This window comes from Ranitomeya imitator, chromosome 1 (assembly GCF_032444005.1).
Source record: "Ranitomeya imitator isolate aRanImi1 chromosome 1, aRanImi1.pri, whole genome shotgun sequence".
NCBI classification, from domain to species: Eukaryota; Metazoa; Chordata; class Amphibia; order Anura; family Dendrobatidae; genus Ranitomeya; species Ranitomeya imitator.
The window spans coordinates 290,690,014-290,713,558 of NC_091282.1; the positions used below are offsets into that span (position 1 = coordinate 290,690,014).

General features: G+C 44.3%; 1 protein-coding gene across 1 annotated transcript in view; it reads left to right on the top strand.

Moving 5' to 3' along the window:
- The window catches only part of TXNRD2 (thioredoxin reductase 2), a 203,664-nt gene that overhangs the window by 69,147 nt on the left and 110,972 nt on the right, over positions 1 to 23,545 (top strand). The window contains exons 6-7 of the mRNA XM_069756382.1: positions 1,707 to 1,785; positions 19,391 to 19,453. Of these exons, the coding sequence (XP_069612483.1) occupies positions 1,707 to 1,785; positions 19,391 to 19,453 (142 nt within the window). The remainder of the gene's footprint in view (positions 1 to 1,706; positions 1,786 to 19,390; positions 19,454 to 23,545) is intronic.

Genomic DNA, 23,545 nt, shown 5'->3' on the forward strand with positions numbered 1-23,545 from the left:
TCTGGTAAAGCATCATATGGACAGATGAGACCAAGATAGAGCTATTTAGTAAATCACATCATTCTACTGTTCACTGAAAATGGAATGACGCCTGCACAGCAAAGAGCACATGACCTACAGTCAAATGTGGTGAAGCTTCAAATATGTTTAGGGGTTGTTTTGCTGCCTCTGGCACTGGGTGCCTTGACTGTTTGCAAGACATCATGAAATATGTTGATTACCATAGGATTTAGGGTCTCTATGTAGTGCCCAGCGTCAGAAAGCTGGGATTGCCTCCTACGTCATGGGTCTTCCAGCAGGACAATGACTCCAAACATACTTCAAGAAGCACCCAGAAATGGATGGAAACAAAGTGCTGGAGAGTTCTGAAGTGGCCAGCAGTGAGTCCGGATCTAAATTCCATTGAACACCTGTGTAGAGATATTAAAATTTCTGTTGGGAGAAGGCACCTTCAAATGTGAGAGACCTGGAGCTGTTTGCAAAAGTAGAGTGGCCCAAAATTCCAGTTGAGAGGTGTAAGAAGCTTGTTGATGGTTATATGAAGTGATTGATTGTAGTTATTTTTTCCAAAGGGTGTGCACCCAAATATTAAGTTGAGGGTGCCAAGAATTTTGTCCTGCCCATTTTTGAGTTTTGTGTGAAATAATGTCCAAATGATGTCCAACTTGCCTTTTTTCCTGTGTTGTTCCAATACACACAAAGTAAATAAACATGTTGTGTAATAGAACGTGTGTAATTGCAATAATTGTGAAATACTTCATATTCTGGAACTTTCGGCCATGTCTGTAAAATACTAACCAAATACTGAACATGTGAGCGTGGCCTGAGTGGGGGGTCCAGAGGTCAGACACCATGGATCGGGAAGTTTTCCCATAGCCCACAGTTAGAATACCCATGTAATGTTTATGTGAGACTTGTATGCTGAAGCTCAGGATAGCTGCAGTTATTAAAGAGAATCTGACACAGTAACACTGCACTGAATACTGAAAACATCAAAACAAACTCTTGCCAAAAGGACATGTAGGCACAATAATTGCCAGGAACCTGTCCTGCTTGATAACTGTGCATATAGGATTAATCTGCAGGTTAATAGCGTTATGAATGTGTCGCGCTGTACTGAAAGTGCGACACACAGGAGAAAGTGAACTTTATTTCTCCTTGGAGCCGTCAGCTTTGTCATACAGCGTGGGGGCACTGCACTGATATATTGCGGTACAGTGGCTCAACACGTTCATAATCTATTAATCTGCATGGTAATAGTGTTATCTGATCTGACAGGTTCCCTTTAAATGCAGAATGGCCAGGGGTATTAAGGATTTAAGTGCAGGTAACTCTGATACCAGGGACATACAAAGCAGTGAAGCTGGTATTGGGCCCATTACTGCTTGTTAGATTCTACTAATCCGACATCAATGAGGTACCATATTGATATACCATCAATATTGGCCAATGGAAATAGCCTCTAAATCGCTGAAAACTGTGTGACTTCTGCGCTTCAGATCTCTGAACCATTTGCTATTATGTTAAATTGACTCCTCATGCCATATATTCTTTTCCTTTTGTTTCTTGTCTACCGTTAACATAATATATTATTGATTTCTGTATCATTGTTATATTGTGTCTCAGTGGTTAATTGCAATAAGTTCTTGTAATAGGTAATTACATTTTTCCATCCACTTGTTTGCACTTTTTTTTTTTTTTAACAGGAAAGTGAAATATTTTAATTTGAAGGCCAGTCTTGTGGATGAACACACTGTGCATGCCATAGAAAACGCTGGAAAAGAGGTTTGTTTTACCAAGTCAAAATAATGTTCTTCACACAATTCAAAATATTTTTCTGCATAAAACACTATATAGAAGTGCACAACTAGTGGCTTCCAGCCTTAAGGCTTGCATTAGGGGGAGACCATTGTATGGGGGGAATTTGGAGCAGTATGAATTTCATATAAAGCCCCTATTCAGCAGGATGCCATACATGCACGTCATCAATATCACTTGGCCATGAGAGATGGAGCTGTGCCTGCTCAATCACTGTGGAACGCTGGCTGTAATTGGCTGCAGGGCTCCCACTACAGTGGCACGGATATCACTCTGAATTCTGCCATTGGTCACTAGTGACTGCAGCATTTTAAGCGGTTTAACAGAATCGCATCCTCCAAGATGTCTCATCCGGAAAAGTGATTCTGGGTTTGACAATGCCTTGTCATGGCATCTAGGGTCCTGCCATCACTGTCAACTTATTTGGCCTGCCAAAGGTTTCTTTGGTGGAGTTTAGTAGGATGTTTGTCAGCAGTTAAGATAATGGATCAGGCAGGCATCTGATACCCGGCAGCCCCACCCATCAGCTGCTATAAGCTCTGGTGGCAGCCAAATGAAAACACATTGATAGAGTCTGCACTGCTTGTTCTATTCAAAATGTAGTGATCACTGTTGGCTACTGCAGACCAACAGTTCCTATCTACTGCACTGCACAGCTCCTTTCAGTATGTTGCAGCCGCTGCCGGGTACTGCAGAACAGCTCTTATTCAGTGAACTTTACCGCTCCATTCAATGTGTAGTGGCCGGTGTCAGAACTCCTATTTAATGCAGCTCATTATTCAATATGTAACGGCTGCTTCCAGGTACTGCAGATCAGCTCATATTCTCCTGAGCAGAGCCCCGCAGCAGCACCAGCCATTTGAATGGAGCTTCAACAATTTGAATGGAGCTGGGCAGTGCACTAAATAGGAGCTGTTCTGCCGTACCCGGCAGTGGGTATTACACATTGATTGGAGCTGCACAGTGCATTTCTGTTCAATGCATTTTCATCCGGCGGCCACCAAAGCTTATAACAGTTGATCAATGGGGGTGCCGGGTGCCTGAACCCCACTGATTCTAGACTGATGACTTATTTTGAGTATAGGTAAAAAAACAGGCTGCGTGGCACTCCTATTTGATAGGTGCTCAAGTAGGATTCCACTCCAAGAACAGTAAAAACATATGAACTTGGCACTCCAAAATTATGCAAGAAGGTGATTTTATTAAATGTGTGCAATCTAATTGTATAAGTAATTGATGTTTCAGCCAGTCAGTAGGCCTTCATCAGAACAGATTGCAACAATGTGGTAAGGATAAAGAAATCCTAATAGCGCACATCAGTGCCTGGGATTGCTCAGGATAGCTCATCAATATGTGTTGACTACACTGTTGTGGATTCTGTTTTTGGCCTCCCTCTGGTGGTTACAGATGGTACTGGGTGACTTGTGTTTTCTGCGGTCTCTGGTGTCCACCTGTTCTATCAGGATATGGGAGTTTCCTATTTAACCTGGCTTTCTTGTAATTTCCTCGCCGGCTATCAATGTAATCAGTGTGTCTTGTTACCTCTGCTTCCCGCTTCTGTAATCTTCAGGACAAGCTAAGTTTTTGATTTTCCTGTTCCACGTTTTGCTTAATTTTTGTCTTAGTCCAGCTTGCAGATATGTGATTCCTTTTTGCTGGTTGCTCTAGTGGGCTGATATTACTCCTCATGTTCCATGAGTTGGCACATGAGTTCAAGTAATTTCAGGATGGTTTTTTGTAGGGTTTTTCGCTGACCGCGCAGTTCACTTTTGTATCCTCTGCTATCTAGCTTTAGCGGGCCTCATTTTGCTGAATCTGTTTTCATAACTACGTATGTGCTTTCCTCTCATTTCACCGTCATTACATGTGGGGGGCTGCTATTTCTGTGGGGTGTTTCTCTGGAGGCAAGAGAGGTCTGTGTTTCTTCTAATAGGGGAAGTTAGTCCTTCGGCTGGTGCGAGACGTCTAGGAATCATCGTAGGCACGTTCCCCGGCTACAGCTAGTTGTGTGTTTAGGTTCAGGATCGCGGTCAGCTCAGTTTCCATCACCCTAGAGCTTGTTTTGTTTTTTGTGCTTGTCCTTTTGTGATCCCCTGCCATTGGGATCATGACAGTATAGCCGGCCAAAAGTGGTAATCGTATTGGCTGAAGTAGGAGGAAAAGTAGTCTGAGGAAGTTTTTTTTTTTTTTTTTCTCCCCTCAGAGTTTGCTGCCTAGCCTTAATTGCAGCCTGGCTGCGTCTTACCTCCTCTTAATCCTTGAATGGCTCTGACCTCAGCTGTTTATCATGGACGTCCAGAGTTTGGCTTCCAGCCTGAATAATCTTGCTGCTAAGGTTCAAAATATACAAGATTTTGTTGTACATGCTCCTGTGTCTGAACCTAGAATTCCTATCCCAGAGTTTTTTTTCTGGAGATAGATCTAGTTTTCTGAATTTTAGGAACAATTGCAAGTTGTTTCTTTCTTTGAAATCTCGCTCCTCTGGAGACCCTGCTCAGCAAGTAAAAATTGTAATATCTTTCCTGCGGGGTGACCCTCAGAATTGGGCATTTGCATTGGCACCAGGGGATCCTGCGTTGCTCAATGTGGATGCGTTTTTTCTGGCATTGGGTTTGCTCTATGAGGAACCTAACCTAGAGATTCAGGCTGAAAAAGCTTTATTGGCTCTCTCTCAGGGGCAAGATGAAGCAGAAATATATTGTCAGAAATTTCGGAAATGGTCGGTGCTTACTCAGTGGAATGAGTGCGCCCTGGCTGCAAGATTCAGAGATGGCCTTTCTGAAAACAAAGAAGAGAACAGACTGGGCCAATAACGGTATGCACACCCATGAATTGTGTAAATATATCAAACAATTTTAATTTTTAATTACACCTCAAAACAGGACATATACAAGATAAAACCAATTAAAAAGGTCTGGATACAGGACCATACGCCATCACCCCTGAACATGCATGGCATAAATTAGCCTAACACATGAAAAGAATGTTAGTAGGTAGATACAGAATATATACAGTATCACTTGTCCACATAGATAATATCTCAGATCACAGGAACATATTATGTGCATGCACAAATATACGGAAAATGAACAAAACCAGACATACAAAAAGACAAGAAATATTATAATTTTCCAGTCTATGATGATGCGGTCACAATTATCATCCTAAATACCAAAATTCTATCTCAAAAATAAACATGTTCATTTGTGGCCGTAGAAGTACTATCAATACATCTGTCCCTAATATCCCTGGTAGGGCTAGATCTATTCAAAGCCCCAATCAGGTGTGTGGCGAATATCCCACAGTTATACAAGAGAACAGGCAAAGCGTACTATGTCTAAAAAGCCATAAGCTCCAAAATAGGAGCGCACTGAGACCCGGGTATAATACCCCAAAGAGTGTATCAATGGCACCAATGCACAATAAAGATATGCCGTGGATAACGGCGCCAGGTGAGGACAGGAGACAAGTGGAGGGGTGAGGCAGCAAGCCCCACGCGTATCGCTGCAAGCGCAGCTTCGTCAGGGGAAGTGAATCAATAAGTCCCCCTTGAGGTCTAATATACATGAACATAAATAGATTAAATACAGACCGGTGTGCAGTTAACGAACGCCGCGCCAGTGGAGGTCGCCGCATACAGCGTGCCGGAAATGGCTATAGCCGGAAAGTGTTTACCGTTGTCATAGTGCAGCTGCACATGCAGAACGGTAACACTAGAGGGGGAAAGATCGCGCGTGCGCAGATCAGATACAAGGAGTAAGCAGCAAGTGTCCATTGCCGGAAAGAAACCTGCATACCTATGAGAGCATATAACATACACACATCCCAGGGGGCAAATGGAGCATATAAACACTTAAATGAGGATATATATAATAGCACCTTAGAGAAAAAAAAGAGAAAGAAAATAAGGGAGAACAGGTAAAGCTGATGGTGCCACTCACAGCACAATAGCAACTTAGATGGCAACGAATGGAAGTGATGGCCAAGGGTTAAAGTCAGCCTGCTATTGTACGAACAAATACGCAGCCACACTATCCAAGTAGGGGAGAAATAATATTTACGAGGTATGCCAAAACAAGTGATGATGACCATACTTAACAGTGAACTGGGCTGTGGACCTAAATAGGAACATATAGAAATACCCATCTCTTATTATCGCTAAAGTCATTCAAAATATCAATATAGCGTCCATTCATCTTCATAGTCCCAAATGGGGAAAGCAGTCCTCATAGTATGTATCCCCAAGGAGAATTAGTGGCAATGTCCAAATCGGGCATAAATCCTCATAGATGGAAAGCAGTATGCAGGTATAACTTCCCACACTCAGGACCCCAGTTATAATCCATAGATATAACCTCTCTGAAGATTAACAGCCCAAGATGTATACAGTCTTCTTTGATAAGAGAAGGATCTTAATATGCCTCATCATGCCTCATCATGGTCCTAGTCCGTAACAGGGGTATGTATGCCCGTGCATTGACATCACCGGAGACCAGGGTACCAAGAACCATAGTACGTTGTCCTAATGGCAATAACATCATGACGCTCCTCCAATCGCACCCAGGATGTATAGGCTCATAAGCCTGGATATTTCCAGTGTCCAATTGGTCCCCAAGCCGTGTATCCCATTTGGAACAAGAAATCACTTGATCCACATAAAGCAACATGGAGCTCTAAAGAATAAAAAACAGGCATATAAGACAGGTATGCAGATAGCCCAATTTTTGGAAGGGGAGATGAAAGGAAAGTGGCAAAATGAAAGAATGTGTATAAAAGATGAAAATCATACATATATGCACATATACACATATATACATACATATACATACACAGACATGCCTGCCCCACCTATCTCAACCCAAAAACCCAGTGAATAGGAGTTCTTCATTGAGTCCCTGTGGTGCTGTGGACCGAAGATTGAAGATCCACCTAGATTCTATCTGAAGGAGCTGGTTATGTGAACTGCCACCCCTACCCCTGTACAGTATCCTCTGCAGCCCCACAACCCTAATATTGGAAGTGGAGCCCCCGTGTGTTGCCAAAAAATGTGCTGCCACCGGGGTGAGGGGCTTACCCTTACGTTGGTCTGCAGCTGCCAAATGAATAGTCGACATGTGCTTCTGGATTCTCTTTCTAAGCTCCTGGGAAGTTTGTCCAACATACGGTTTGCCACATGGACAGATAATGACATAAATGACGTCCCTCGTCTTACAGTTGATGTAATGTTTGAGCCGATAAATAGATGAATCTAAAGGATTAGAAAAAACATTCCTGGTGGGTATCATAAAGGGACATATACTGCAATCCCCACAGGGAAATGACCCTTTGAGATTGAGCCCTCTATTAAGCCTAGTGGTTGGTCTTGAAAAATGACTATTTGTTAAAAGATCTCGCAAGTTCGGGGCTCGTCTTGTCGCAAGCAGAGGTCTATCACTCGTTACCTCTGCCGTCTGAGAGTCGGTCCTAAGAATAGACCAATGTCGAGTGATAATGGTCTTTACCTGGTCCCAGCTGCTGTTATAATCTGTGACGAATCTGGTGACTTTATCCAAGTTGCGAGGTCTCGGAGTCAATAGTGACGTTTGGTCTTCCCGTCGTGCTCTCTGAAAGGCAGATGAAATTATTCGTTTCGGGTAACCCCTTTCTTTGAAACGACTTGTGAGCTCACGGGCCTGTGACAAAAAATCAATGTCATGCGTACAGTTCCGCCTGACCCGCAAAAATTGGCTGATAGGAACACCCACCTTGGTGTGTGTAGGATGAAAACTACTGTATTCCAGTAGTGCATTGGTAGCTGTTGACTTGCGGAAGAGATCCGTTACCAAATGGTGGTCTTCCACAGTAATCTTTAAATCCAAGTAGGTGACCGAGGCAGTTGACATAAAATGTGTGAGAAAAATATTATGGGAGTTAATATTGAGATCCTGCAGAAATTGAACACACTCCGATTCGGTGCCAAGCCATAGAAAAAACACGTCATCGATATATCGATGCCAGTGGCGCACCTTCTCCTGGAAGGTCACGGAGGGGTAAACTACAGTCTCTTCCCACCAGCCTAAGAAGATATTGGCATAGGCTGGCGCACATTTGGCCCCCATGGCCACACCGGACACCTGGAGGTAGAAAGTCCTGTCAAAAAGAAAAAAGTTGTGATGCAAGACAAATTTAAGAAGTTCCAGAAGAAACATATGGTGTCCAGAGTCCTCATGTTGTCTCAGATTCAGAAAAAAGGACAATGCGTTAATGCCATCCACATGGCTAATATTGGAATATAATGATTCCACATCGCACGTAACTAGGTGGAATGCAGTCGGCAAATTGATGTCCCGAATAATTTCAATAAAATGGGCCGAGTCCCTAACGTATGAGGGTAGCATTGTCGCAATAGGCTGCAAGAAAAAATCGATGTAGTGACAAGCTTTTTCGCATAAGCTGCCAATACTAGAAACTATTGGTCGACCGGGGGGCTGTTTGTCGTCCTTATGAATTTTTGGCAGCATATAAAATGTTGCAACGATGGGATCCTCCACCCACATGTACCGCTTTTCATTGGAGGTAATAATGCCCAGTTGGTTGGCCCTGCATAATAAAGTCTGCAGTTTGGACATAAAAACTTTTGTGGGATCCGATGGTAATTTGTTATAAAACCGCCTGTTGTCCAGTTGCCTAGTGGCCTCCACCTGATACATGTGGGTGGGCCAAAGGACGACATTGCCCCCCTTGTCTGCTTCCTTAATAATAAAGGTCCCATTGTTTCTTAGGTCATAAATGGCCCGATTTTCCGCAGTGGACAAATTAGGAGATGTACTGACCTTGGGAACCATAGCCATGATGTCTCTCTTCACCAGTTCATAAAAAATCTTGACCGCGGGGACCAATGTGAAAGAGGGCGCCCTGGAAGATTTTTTCCTATGTGGAAATCTGCTGTTAGAGGTCGCTACTTGATTTTCCTCCAATAAATCCAGTAAGTCCTGAAAGGCCTGGCGCTCATCATGAGGAACATTCTGTAGAATATCGGGTTTCTGATACATAACTTGAAAGGTGATGTTCCTGCAAAAAAGGTATAAGTCCTTAACAAGTGTAAACTTGTCCACCTTGTGTGTAGGAACAAACGTCAGCCCCCGCCGGAGAACCGACAGTTCCACCTGTGATAAGGAATGGTTAGACAAGTTAATAACTTGTAAAGTGTTGTTTGGTACCTCCGAATCAGATGCTGGAACATCACAAGTGCCGGTATCCTCTACTTGCGTCTGGTTGGATATTTGTGTCCGTATGGTGATGTCTTTCCCCGGTAATATGGTTGACGCTTTCTTATTGGAATTCTTCTTTCGTCTTCCACGTCTGGTCCGTGATCGAGCTCGCTCCCCGTAGAAGATAAAAAATCACTGGAGCTTGCCCCTCTAAGTGAGGGCTCAGTATTTACAGGGAGAGTAGTGTTCCTATTATTATGAGGGGCACCAGTTCTAGCATTGCCTCTATGTTTCCATCTATAGACTTTATGTTGTTCATAGTCCATTTTGTCTCTCAGGAACTTCTTGCGCTTGCCTGCAATAATATCTGCCTCATATTTGTCTAATGTCTCCTTTAATTTGATCCTAAATGCCCCCACCTGTGTCTCCTCAAATTTAGTTAGCTTACCCTCCAATTCCTTAATATGTATTTTGACGGCGGAGAACAACTCCTTATCATGTTCAATAAGCAAGGAAATAAGCATGTTAGAACAGCGTGTGAGGCCCTGCTCCCAAGTTTGTTGGAATGAGGCAGAAGGCTCCCAAGCTGGGAAGATAGAAATGCGAAGACCCCTAGGCACAAACCCAGCCTTGCAATATTCCTCAAGGCTTCTCATATTCCACCATAGCTTGATTCCAGATCTGTGAGCCTTGGTAAGATCTAAACACAATACTGAAAAATCCGAATCTGGGGCAGATACCTCTGCTGTTTGAAACATGCTGGAGGACTGCGCCAACCATGCGGCCTCCCTGGCGTCCCAGTCCATAACTGCACACAAGGAACAATTCTACCAATATATGTACCAAAAAATAAATCAGTACTACTTACTATAATAAGACAGCAGGATATGCCAAAATATGCATGTGCTACCACTAGGAAAAAACCCCTAAACAGGGCAAGGAAAAATCTATAGTAATATATGTAAGTGGTGCACCCCTGCACTAATCATAGAAATAGGGTGCAAAACCTGGCCCGTGAAATGACCATGAAAACAAAGAAGAGAACAGACTGGGCCAATAACGGTATGCACACCCATGAATTGTGTAAATATATCAAACAATTTTAATTTTTAATTACACCTCAAAACAGGACATATACAAGATAAAACCAATTAAACGCAAGTAGAGGATACCGGCACTTGTGATGTTCCAGCATCTGATTCGGAGGTACCAAACAACACTTTACAAGTTATTAACTTGTCTAACCATTCCTTATCACAGGTGGAACTGTCGGTTCTCCGGCGGGGGCTGACGTTTGTTCCTACACACAAGGTGGACAAGTTTACACTTGTTAAGGACTTATACCTTTTTTGCAGGAACATCACCTTTCAAGTTATGTATCAGAAACCCGATATTCTACAGAATGTTCCTCATGATGAGCGCCAGGCCTTTCAGGACTTACTGGATTTATTGGAGGAAAATCAAGTAGCGACCTCTAACAGCAGATTTCCACATAGGAAAAAATCTTCCAGGGCGCCCTCTTTCACATTGGTCCCCTCGGTCAAGATTTTTTATGAACTGGTGAAGAGAGACATCATGGCTATGGTTCCCAAGGTCAGTACATCTCCTAATTTGTCCACTGCGGAAAATCGGGCCATTTATGACCTAAGAAACAATGGGACCTTTATTATTAAGGAAGCAGACAAGGGGGGCAATGTCGTCCTTTGGCCCACCCACATGTATCAGGTGGAGGCCACTAGGCAACCGGACAACAGGCGGTTTTATAACAAATTACCATCGGATCCCACAAAAGTTTTTATGTCCAAACTGCAGACTTTATTATGCAGGGCCAACCAACTGGGCATTATTACCTCCAATGAAAAGCGGTACATGTGGGTGGAGGATCCCATCGTTGCAACATTTTATATGCTGCCAAAAATTCATAAGGACGACAAACAGCCCCCCGGTCGACCAATAGTTTCTAGTATTGGCAGCTTATGCGAAAAAGCTTGTCACTACATCGATTTTTTCTTGCAGCCTATTGCGACAATGCTACCCTCATACGTTAGGGACTCGGCCCATTTTATTGAAATTATTCGGGACATCAATTTGCCGACTGCATTCCACCTAGTTACGTGCGATGTGGAATCATTATATTCCAATATTAGCCATGTGGATGGCATTAACGCATTGTCCTTTTTTCTGAATCTGAGACAACATGAGGACTCTGGACACCATATGTTTCTTCTGGAACTTCTTAAATTTGTCTTGCATCACAACTTTTTTCTTTTTGACAGGACTTTCTACCTCCAGGTGTCCGGTGTGGCCATGGGGGCCAAATGTGCGCCAGCCTATGCCAATATCTTCTTAGGCTGGTGGGAAGAGACTGTAGTTTACCCCTCCGTGACCTTCCAGGAGAAGGTGCGCCACTGGCATCGATATATCGATGACGTGTTTTTTCTATGGCTTGGCACCGAATCGGAGTGTGTTCAATTTCTGCAGGATCTCAATATTAACTCCCATAATATTTTTCTCACACATTTTATGTCAACTGCCTCGGTCACCTACTTGGATTTAAAGATTACTGTGGAAGACCACCATTTGGTAACGGATCTCTTCCGCAAGTCAACAGCTACCAATGCACTACTGGAATACAGTAGTTTTCATCCTACACACACCAAGGTGGGTGTTCCTATCAGCCAATTTTTGCGGGTCAGGCGGAACTGTACGCATGACATTGATTTTTTGTCACAGGCCCGTGAGCTCACAAGTCGTTTCAAAGAAAGGGGTTACCCGAAACGAATAATTTCATCTGCCTTTCAGAGAGCACGACGGGAAGACCAAACGTCACTATTGACTCCGAGACCTCGCAACTTGGATAAAGTCACCAGATTCGTCACAGATTATAACAGCAGCTGGGACCAGGTAAAGACCATTATCACTCGACATTGGTCTATTCTTAGGACCGACTCTCAGACGGCAGAGGTAACGAGTGATAGACCTCTGCTTGCGACAAGACGAGCCCCGAACTTGCGAGATCTTTTAACAAATAGTCATTTTTCAAGACCAACCACTAGGCTTAATAGAGGGCTCAATCTCAAAGGGTCATTTCCCTGTGGGGATTGCAGTATATGTCCCTTTATGATACCCACCAGGAATGTTTTTTCTAATCCTTTAGATTCATCTATTTATCGGCTCAAACATTACATCAACTGTAAGACGAGGGACGTCATTTATGTCATTATCTGTCCATGTGGCAAACCGTATGTTGGACAAACTTCCCAGGAGCTTAGAAAGAGAATCCAGAAGCACATGTCGACTATTCATTTGGCAGCTGCAGACCAACGTAAGGGTAAGCCCCTCACCCCGGTGGCAGCACATTTTTTGGCAACACACGGGGGCTCCACTTCCAATATTAGGGTTGTGGGGCTGCAGAGGATACTGTACAGGGGTAGGGGTGGCAGTTCACATAACCAGCTCCTTCAGATAGAATCTAGGTGGATCTTCAATCTTCGGTCCACAGCACCACAGGGACTCAATGAAGAACTCCTATTCACTGGGTTTTTGGGTTGAGATAGGTGGGGCAGGCATGTCTGTGTATGTATATGTATGTATATATGTGTATATGTGCATATATGTATGATTTTCATCTTTTATACACATTCTTTCATTTTGCCACTTTCCTTTCATCTCCCCTTCCAAAAATTGGGCTATCTGCATACCTGTCTTATATGCCTGTTTTTTATTCTTTAGAGCTCCATGTTGCTTTATGTGGATCAAGTGATTTCTTGTTCCAAATGGGATACACGGCTTGGGGACCAATTGGACACTGGAAATATCCAGGCTTATGAGCCTATACATCCTGGGTGCGATTGGAGGAGCGTCATGATGTTATTGCCATTAGGACAACGTACTATGGTTCTTGGTACCCTGGTCTCCGGTGATGTCAATGCACGGGCATACATACCCCTGTTACGGACTAGGACCATGATGAGGCATATTAAGATCCTTCTCTTATCAAAGAAGACTGTATACATCTTGGGCTGTTAATCTTCAGAGAGGTTATATCTATGGATTATAACTGGGGTCCTGAGTGTGGGAAGTTATACCTGCATACTGCTTTCCATCTATGAGGATTTATGCCCGATTTGGACATTGCCACTAATTCTCCTTGGGGATACATACTATGAGGACTGCTTTCCCCATTTGGGACTATGAAGATGAATGGACGCTATATTGATATTTTGAATGACTTTAGCGATAATAAGAGATGGGTATTTCTATATGTTCCTATTTAGGTCCACAGCCCAGTTCACTGTTAAGTATGGTCATCATCACTTGTTTTGGCATACCTCGTAAATATTATTTCTCCCCTACTTGGATAGTGTGGCTGCGTATTTGTTCGTACAATAGCAGGCTGACTTTAACCCTTGGCCATCACTTCCATTCGTTGCCATCTAAGTTGCTATTGTGCTGTGAGTGGCACCATCAGCTTTACCTGTTCTCCCTTATTTTCTTTCTCTTTTTTTTCTCTAAGGTGCTATTATATATATCCTCATTTAAGTGTTTATATGCTCCATTTGCCCCCTGGGATGTGTGTATGTTATATGCTCTCATAGGTATGCAGGTTTCTTTCCGGCAATGGACACTTGCTGCTTACTCCTTGTATCTGATCTGCGCACGCGCGATCTTTCCCCCTCTAGTGTTACCGTTCTGCATGTGCAGCTGCACTATGACAACGGTAAACACTTTCCGGCTATAGCCATTTCCGGCACGCTGTATGCGGCGACCTCCACTGGCGCGGCGTTCGTTAACTGCACACCGGTCTGTATTTAATCTATTTATGTTCATGTATATTAGACCTCAAGGGGGACTTATTGATTCACTTCCCCTGACGAAGCTGCGCTTGCAGCGATACGCGTGGGGCTTGCTGCCTCACCCCTCCACTTGTCTCCTGTCCTCACCTGGCGCCGTTATCCACGGCATATCTTTATTGTGCATTGGTGCCATTGATACACTCTTTGGGGTATTATACCCGGGTCTCAGTGCGCTCCTATTTTGGAGCTTATGGCTTTTTAGACATAGTACGCTTTGCCTGTTCTCTTGTATAACTGTGGGATATTCGCCACACACCTGATTGGGGCTTTGAATAGATCTAGCCCTACCAGGGATATTAGGGACAGATGTATTGATAGTACTTCTACGGCCACAAATGAACATGTTTATTTTTGAGATAGAATTTTGGTATTTAGGATGATAATTGTGACCGCATCATCATAGACTGGAAAATTATAATATTTCTTGTCTTTTTGTATGTCTGGTTTTGTTCATTTTCCGTATATTTGTGCATGCACATAATATGTTCCTGTGATCTGAGATATTATCTATGTGGACAAGTGATACTGTATATATTCTGTATCTACCTACTAACATTCTTTTCATGTGTTAGGCTAATTTATGCCATGCATGTTCAGGGGTGATGGCGTATGGTCCTGTATCCAGACCTTTTTAATTGGTTTTATCTTGTATATGTCCTGTTTTGAGGTGTAATTAAAAATTAAAATTGTTTGATATATTTACACAATTCATGGGTGTGCATACCGTTATTGGCCCAGTCTGTTCTCTTCTTTGTTTTCATGGTCATTTCACGGGCCAGGTTTTGCACCCTATTTCTATGATTAGTGCAGGGGTGCACCACTTACATATATTACTATAGATGGCCTTTCTGAGGCCATTAAAGATGTTATGGTGGGGTTCCCTGCGCCTACAGGTCTGAATGAGTCTATGACTATGGCTATTCAGATTGATCGGCGTTTACGGGAGCGCAAACCTGTGCACCATTTGGCGGTGTCTTCTGAACAGGCACCTGAGACAATGCAATGTGATAGAATTCAGTCCAGAAGTGAACGGCAAAACTATAGGCGGAAAAATGGGTTGTGTTTTTATTGTGGTGATTCAGCTCATGTTATATCAGCATGCTCTAAACGCACAAAAAAGGTTGATAAGTCTGTTGCCATTAGTACTTTACAGTCTAAGTTCATTCTGTCTGTGACTCTGATTTGTTCATTATCAGCCATTTCCGTCGATGCCTATGTGGATTCAGGCGCTGCCCTGAGTCTTATGGATTGGTCATTTGCCAACCGCTGTGGGTTTAGTCTGGAGCCTCTGGAAGTCCCTATTCCTTTGAAAGGAATTGACTCTACACCTTTGGCTATGAACAAACCTCAGTACTGGACACAAGTGACCATGCGTATGACTCCCGTTCATCAGGAGGTGATTCGCTTCCTGGTACTGTATAATTTACATGATGTCTTAGTGCTTGGTCTGCCATGGTTACAAACTCATAACCCAGTCTTGGACTGGAAAACGATGTCTGTGTTAAGCTGGGGATGTCAAGGGGGTTCATGATTATGCACCTCCGATTTCTATCGCTTCATCTACTCCTTCTGAGGTTCCTGTATTTTTGTCTGATTATCGGGATGTTTTTGAGGAGCCTAAGCTCAATTCGCTTCCTCCTCACAGGGATTGCGATTGTGCTATAGATTTGATTCCTGGCAGTAAATTTCCTAAAGGACGTTTGTTCAATCTGTCAGTGCCAGAGCATACTGCTATGCGGGATTATGTTAAGGAGTCCTTGGAAAAGGGACATATCCGTCCATCTTCGTCCCCTTTGGGAGCAGGTTTTTTTTTCGTGGCCAAAAAAGATGGTTCCTTGAGGCCTTGTATCGATTACCGTCTTTTGAATAAGATTACAGTCAAATATCAGTATCCTTTGCCATTGTTGACTGATTTGTTCGCTCGCATTAAGGGGGCTAAATGGTTCACTAAGATTGATCTTCGGGGTGCGTATAATCTTGTGCGGATAAAGCAGGGTGATGAGTGGAAAACCGCATTTAATACGCCTGAGGGCCATTTTGAGTATTTGGTGATGCCTTTTGGACTTTCTAATGCTCCTTCTGTCTTCCAGTCCTTTATGCACGATATTTTCCGTGAATATCTGGATAAATTTATGATTGTGTATTTGGATGATGTTTTGGTTTTTTCTGATGACTGGGAGTCCCATGTTCAGCAGGTCAGGAAGGTGTTTCAGGTCCTGCGGGCCAATTCTTTGTTTGTAAAAGGTTCAAAGTGTCTCTTTGGAGTCCAGAAGATTTCTTTTTTGGGGTATATTTTTTCCCCTTCTACTATTGAGATGGATCCCGTCAAGGTTCAGGCTATTTGTGACTGGACGCAACCTACATCTCTTAAGAGTCTACAGAAGTTCTTGGGCTTTGCTAATTTTTATCGTCGTTTCATAACTAATTTTTCTAGTGTTGTTAAGCCTTTGACGGATTTGACTAAGAAGGGTGCTGATGTTGCTGATTGGTCTCCTGCGGCTGTGGAGGCCTTTCAGGAACTTAAGCGCCGGTTTTCTTCTGCTCCTGTGTTGCGTCAGCCAGATGTTTCGCTTCCTTTTCAGGTTGAGGTTGATGCTTCCGAGATTGGAGCGGGGGCGGTTTTGTCGCAGAGAAGCTCCGATTGCTCAGTGATGAAGCCATGTGCGTTCTTTTCTAGAAAGTTTTCGCCCACTGAGCAGAATTATGATGTTGATAATCGGGAGCTTTTGGCCATGAAGTGGGCATTTGAGGAGTGGCGTCATTGGCTTGAGGGTGCTAGACATCGTGTGGTGGTCTTGACTGATCACAAAAATCTGATTTACCTTGAGTCTGCCAAGCGTCTGAATCCTAGACAGGCTCGTTGGTCACTGTTTTTCTCCCGTTTCGATTTTGTGGTTTCATACCTGCCAGGTTCAAAGAATGTGAAGGCGGATGCTCTTTCTAGGAGTTTTGTGCCTGACTCCCCTGGAAATTCTGAGCCCACTAGTATCCTTAGGGATGGGGTGATTTTGTCGGCTGTCTCCCCAGACTTGCGACGTGCTTTGCAGGAGTTTCAGGCGGATAAACCTGATCGTTGTCCGCCTGAAAGACTGTTTGTTCCGGATAATTGGACCAGTAGAGTCATCTCCGAGGTCCATTCTTCTGCGTTGGCAGGTCATCCTGGAATATTTGGTACTAGAGACTTGGTGGCCAGGTATTTTTGGTGGCCTTCCTTGTCGAGGGATGTGCGTTCTTTTGTGCAGTCTTGTGAAGTTTGCGCTCGGGCTAAGCCTTGCTGTTCTCGCGCCAGTGGATTGTTGTCACCTTTGCCTATCCCGAAGAGGCCTTGGACGCACATTTCCATGGACTTTATTTCGGATCTCCCTGTCTCTCAAAAAATGTCCGTCATCTGGGTTGTGTGTGACCGCTTTTCTAAGGTGGTTCATCTGGTACCCTTGCCTAAGTTACCTTCCTCCTCTGAGTTGGTCCCTCTGTTTTTTCAGAACGTGGTTCGTTTGCATGGGATTCCAGAGAACATCGTTTCTGACAGGGGATCCCAGTTTGTGTCTAGATTTTGGCGGACGTTCTGTGCTAAGATGGGCATTGATTTGTCCTTTTCGTCTGCATTCCATCCTCAGACGAATGGCCAGACGGAACGAACTAATCAGACCTTGGAAACTTATTTAAGGTGTTTTGTTTCTGCTGATCAAGATGACTGGTTACCTTTTTGCCGCTTGCCGAATTTGCCCTCAATAATCGGGCTAGTTCTGCTACCTTGGTTTCTCCTTTCTTTTGTAATTCGGGGTTTCATCCTCGTTTTTCCTCTGGTCAGGTGGAGCCTTCTGATTGTCCTGGAGTGGACATGGTGGTGGATAGGTTGCATCAGATTTGGAGTCATGTGGTGGACAATTTGAAGTTGTCCCAGGAGAGGGCTCAGCAGTTTGCTAATCGCCGTCGCCGCGTGGGTCCTCGACTTTGTGTTGGGGACTTGGTGTGGTTGTCTTCTCGTTTTGTTCCTATGAAGGTCTCTTCTCCTAAGTTCAAGCCTCGGTTCATCGGTCCCTATAGGATCTTGGAAATTCTTAACCCTGTGTCGTTTCGTTTGGATCTCCCGGCATCGTTTGCTATTCATAATGTGTTCCATCGGTCGTTGTTGCGGAAGTATGAGGTACCTGTTGTTCCTTCGCTTGAACCGCCTGCTCGGGTGCTGGTGGAGGGAGAATTGGAGTATGTTGTGGAGAAGATCTTGGATTCTCGTGTTTTCAGACGGAAACTCCAATATTTGGTCAAGTGGAAGGGTTATGGTCAGGAGGATAATTCTTGGGTGGTTGCCTCTGATGTTCATGCTGCTGATTTGGTCCGTGCATTTCATAGGGCTCATCCTGGTCGCCCTGGTGGTTCTCGTGAGGGTTCGGTGACCCCTCCTCAAGGGGGGGGTACTGTTGTGGATTCTGTTTTTGGGCTCCCTCTGGTGGTTACAGATGGTACTGGGTGACTTGTGTTTTCTGCGGTCTCTGGTGTCCACCTGTTCTATCAGGATATGGGAGTTTCCTATTTAACCTGGCTTTCTTGTAATTTCCTCGCCGGCTATCAATGTAATCAGTGTGTCTTGTTACCTCTGCTTCCCGCTTCTGTAATCTTCAGGACAAGCTAAGTTTTTGATTTTCCTGTTCCACGTTTTGCTTAATTTTTGTCTTAGTCCAGCTTGCAGATATGTGATTCCTTTTTGCTGGTTGCTCTAGTGGGCTGATATTACTCCTCATGTTCCATGAGTTGGCACATGAGTTCAAGTAATTTCAGGATGGTTTTTTGTAGGGTTTTTCGCTGACCGCGCAGTTCACTTTTGTATCCTCTGCTATCTAGCTTTAGCGGGCCTCATTTTGCTGAATCTGTTTTCATAACTACGTATGTGCTTTCCTCTCATTTCACCGTCATTACATGTGGGGGGCTGCTATTTCTGTGGGGTGTTTCTCTGGAGGCAAGAGAGGTCTGTGTTTCTTCTAATAGGGGAAGTTAGTCCTTCGGCTGGTGCGAGACGTCTAGGAATCATCGTAGGCACGTTCCCCGGCTACAGCTAGTTGTGTGTTTAGGTTCAGGATCGCGGTCAGCTCAGTTTCCATCACCCTAGAGCTTGTTTTGTTTTTTGTGCTTGTCCTTTTGTGATCCCCTGCCATTGGGATCATGACACTACACAACCCGTTTTAAGGTGTAAAAAAGGTTTTTAAAAAAAAGCCTGTTAGTTTTGTTGTAGCCTTTAGGAGTTGCAGTTTGGCAATGTGTGAAAATGTTGTGCATTGCAGGGTCTTGCCTCCATTTGACAGAAAGGACAGGTAGGGCAGACAGTGATGTGCCACTGGAGAGATGTTGACATGCCACTTTTAATGAACATCCTCATTTGTTAATGGTCACTTTCCCTGGTCAAGAAAATATTGTATGAAGATCCTAAAAGGGTAGTGGAAAGAAAAAAAAGGAATAAACATAGTTGAATATTAAACGCCGACTACTAAACATTTTGCCCATAATATAATATTTTTTTGTTTCTGAAAGACAATAGTAACTGCAAACAACATAGTCCTGGCGACAGGAGGAAGACCAAGATATCCCATTCATGTAAGTTTGTTGAGATTTCCGGCATGCGTATTACAGCATTTCTGTCTATGAAAGAGTAAGAGAGTCGTTAGATAATGTACATAGTCATTTATATATCAGTATAAAGATTCCTAACACCATGTAAATGGCTTACTGAAATCAACAAAAGCCTTAGGCACTGTAGATTTTGCAGGAGTAAAAGGGAGAGCCGACACAGTAATAAAACGCACTCCCTCTTTCGGTCACATCTAATATTTGCGCTGGTCACCGTTAATGATATCGATTAAAGGGAATCTGTCAGCAAGTTTTTGTTATGTAATTTGAGGACAGCATGATGTAGGGGTTAAAACACTGAATTTGACAACGTGTCACTTATCAAGCTGTGTGCTTATGTTTGTGTACAATGAAGGTTTTATCATTGCTTAGACTAGCTGGCACGTGCTTGCTAGTCTGACTCCGCCCCCTCCTCTGATAAGCAGCTCACTATGTACATACAGAGTCTGGTGTGGGCAGGGTCAGCTCTCTCAGTTCTGCTGCATGTTACATCTAAATACTCTGATTCTGTCACAACTGCTGCCCCCGCATAAACTAAGGGAAACATCAATGGATTCAGGATCTCTTTGCCTAGGTCATGCTGCTCTCAGATGAGGTATCAAAAACCTGAAAACAGATTCCCTTTAAAGGAAGAAAATGGCGAGGATTTAAGTTATCTCTGATCTCAGCCATTACAATGAGTTATTCTCTGAATGTTATACCTGTGGTAAATCTGTGGCAGTGCCATTGCTACAGTGTGATAGTAATGTACTGTTGTGTGTGCGAGTGGGAAGAGGCTAATGGCATATATCTAAAAATGGCCATAGGCATAGCAATTATTATTAACAATCCAGGCAAATACTTGTTGTATTGTAGCCAGGATTTAAGGCCTTTAACCTTCTGTGAAATTGTGACACATTTTCATAACACTCTGCAAGAATAATTCTTTTGGTGGAGCACAGACCTCCTTCTGATCCCTTTTAATAAACATTACATTCTATTATTGGATCCGTGTTCCACAATACTTTGACTCTCCCTGAGGCTGAGATACAGTGTTGTAGCATGTGACGCCGGCACCCAATCAGCGCTGGCGTCACTGTCTCCACCTTCAGACAAACTGAACATGAAGCCGGGGCTGCAGCTGATCTCAGACTTCCTCTTCATGCTCAGTTTGTCCAAAGGTGGAGACAGTGACGCCAGCGCTGATTGGGTGCCGGGGTCACATGTCACAACACCGCATCACAGCCCTGGGACCGCGAGTGCCGACTGAAGGAATAGAGCTGGCACGGGAGGGGAGTATAGGCTTTATTATTTTATCAGTGTCGCACATTTCGTTTAAGAAGGGGTTGTCCTAATAGTTGACAACCCCCATAAGGGTGCAAAATGTTTGGAAATGATTCTTTTTAGTGTAATGGTTTTTACATGACAAAAACCTGGCACTTAACCCCTTCCCGACCTTTGACGCAGCGTATGCGTCATGAAAACCCGTGCCAATCCGACCTGTGACGCAGCATATGCGTCATGGCCGGATTGGGCTCTTGCAGGCCGGGTGAAAGGGTTAACTCCAATTTCACCCGGCATTCAGGGACAGGGGGAGTGGTAGTTTAGCCCAGGGGGGGTGGCTTCACCCCCCCGTGGCTACGATCGCTCTGATTGGCAGTTTCACTTTCAACAGCCAATCAGAGCGATTTGTAATATTTCACCTAAAAAACTGGTGAAATATTACAATCCAGCCATGGTCGATGCTGCAATATCATCGGCCATGGCTGGAAACACTGATGTGCCCCCACCCCACCGATCACCCCCCAGCCCCCTGATCTGTGGTCCGCTCCCCTCCGTCCTGTGCTCCGCTCCCCCGTCCTCCTGTCCGCTCCCCCCGTGCTCCAATCCACCCCCCCTGCACACCGATCCACCCCCCGCACACCGATCCACCCGCCCGCACACCGATCCACCCGCCCGCACACCGATCCACCCGCCCGCACACCGATCCACCCGCCCGCACACCGATCCACCCCCCCATGCTCCGACGCTCCAATGTGAATTTTGATCACTGTGATAAAACCTATCACAGTGATCAAAATAAAAACAACAGTAAATGACCCCCCCTTCCTTTGTCCCCCATAGGTAGGGACAATAATAAAATAAAGAATTTTTTTTTTCCCACTAAGGTTGGAGTTAGAACTAGGGGTAGGGTTAGGGTTAGGGCTAGGATTAGGGTTACGGGTAGGGGTAGGGTTAGGGTACGGTATGTGCACACGTATTCTGGTCCTCTGCGGATTTTTCCGCAGCGGATTTGATAAATCCGCAGTGCTAAACCGCTGTGGATTTATCGCGGATTTACCGCGGTTTTTTCTGCGCATTTCACTGCGGTTTTACAACTGCGATTTTCTATTGGAGCAGTTGTAAAACCGCTGTGGAATCCGCAGAAAGAAGTGACATGCTGCGGAATGTAAATCCCAGCGTTTCCGTGCAGTTTTTCCGCAGCATGTGTACAGCGATTTTTGTTTCCCATAGGTTTACATTGAAATGTAAACTCATGGGAAACTGCTGCGGATCCGCAGCGTTTTCCGCAGCGTGTGCACATACCTTTAGAATTAGGCTATGTGCACACGGTGCGGATTTGGCTGCAGATCGCAGCAGTGTTCCATCAGGTTTACAGTACCATGTAAACATATGGAAAACCAAATCTGCTGTGCCCATGGTGGGGAAAATACCGTGAGGAAACGCTGCGTTGTATTTTCCGCAGCATGTCAATTCTTTGTGCGGATTCCGCAGCGTTTTACACCTGTTCCTCAATAGGAATCCGCAGGTGAAATCCGCACAAAAAACACTGGAAATCCGCGGTAAATCCGCAGGTAAAACGTAGAGCCTTTTACCCACGGATTTTTCAAAAAGGGTGCGGAAAAATCTCACACGAATCCGCAACGTGGGCACATAGCCTTAGGGTTAGGTTTGGGTTGGAATTAGGGTTGTGGTTAGGGGTGTGTTGGGGTTAGGGTTGTGGTTAGGGTTACGGCTACAGTTGGGATAAGGGTTAGGGATGTGTTGGCGTTAGAATTGAGGGGTTTCCACTGTTTAGGCACATCAGGGGGTCTCCAAACGCAACATGGCGCCACCATTGATTCCAGCCAATCTTTTATTCAAAAAGTCAAATGGTGCTCCCTCCCTTCCGAGCCCCGACGTGTGCCCAAACAGTGGTTTACCCCCACATATGGGGTACCAGCATAGTCAGGACAAACTGCGCAACAATTACTGGGGTCCAATTTCTCCTGTTACCCTTGAGAAAATAAAAAATTGCTTGCTAAAACATCATTTTTGAGGAAAGAAAAATGATTTTTTATTTTCACGGCTCTGCGTTGTAAACGTCTGTGAAGCACTTGGGGGTTCAAAGTGCTCACCACATATCTAGATAAGTTCCTTGGGGGGTCTAGTTTCCAAAATGGGGTCACTTGTGGGGGGTTTCTACTGTTTAGGCACACCAGGGGCTCTGCAAACGCAACGTGACGCCCGCAGACCATTCCATCAAAGTCTGCATTTCAAAAGTCACTACTTCCCTTCTGAGCCCCGACGTGTGCCCAAACAGTGGTTTACCCCCACACATGGGGTATCAGCGTACTCAGGAGAAACTGGACAACAAAGATTGGGGTCCAATTTCTCCTGTATCCCTTGGGAAAATAAAAAATTCTGGGCTAAAAAATTATTTTTGAGGAAAGAAAACGTATTTATTATTTTCACGGCTCTGCGTTATAAACTTCTGTGAAGCACTTTGGGGGTTCAAAGTGCTCACCTCACATCTAGATAAGTTCCTTTTGGGGTCTAGTTTCCAAAATGGGGTCACTTGTGGGGGGTTTCTACTGTTTAGCCACATCAGGGGCTCTGCAAACGCAACGTGACGCCCGTAGAGCATTCCATCAAAGTCTGCATTTCAAAACTTCACTACTTCATTTCCGAGCCCCGGCATGTGTCCAAACAGTAGTTTACCCCCACATATGTGGTATCACCGTACTCAGGAGAAACTGGACAACAAATATTGGGGTCAAATTTCTCCTGTTACCCTTGGGAAAATAAAAAATTGCGGGC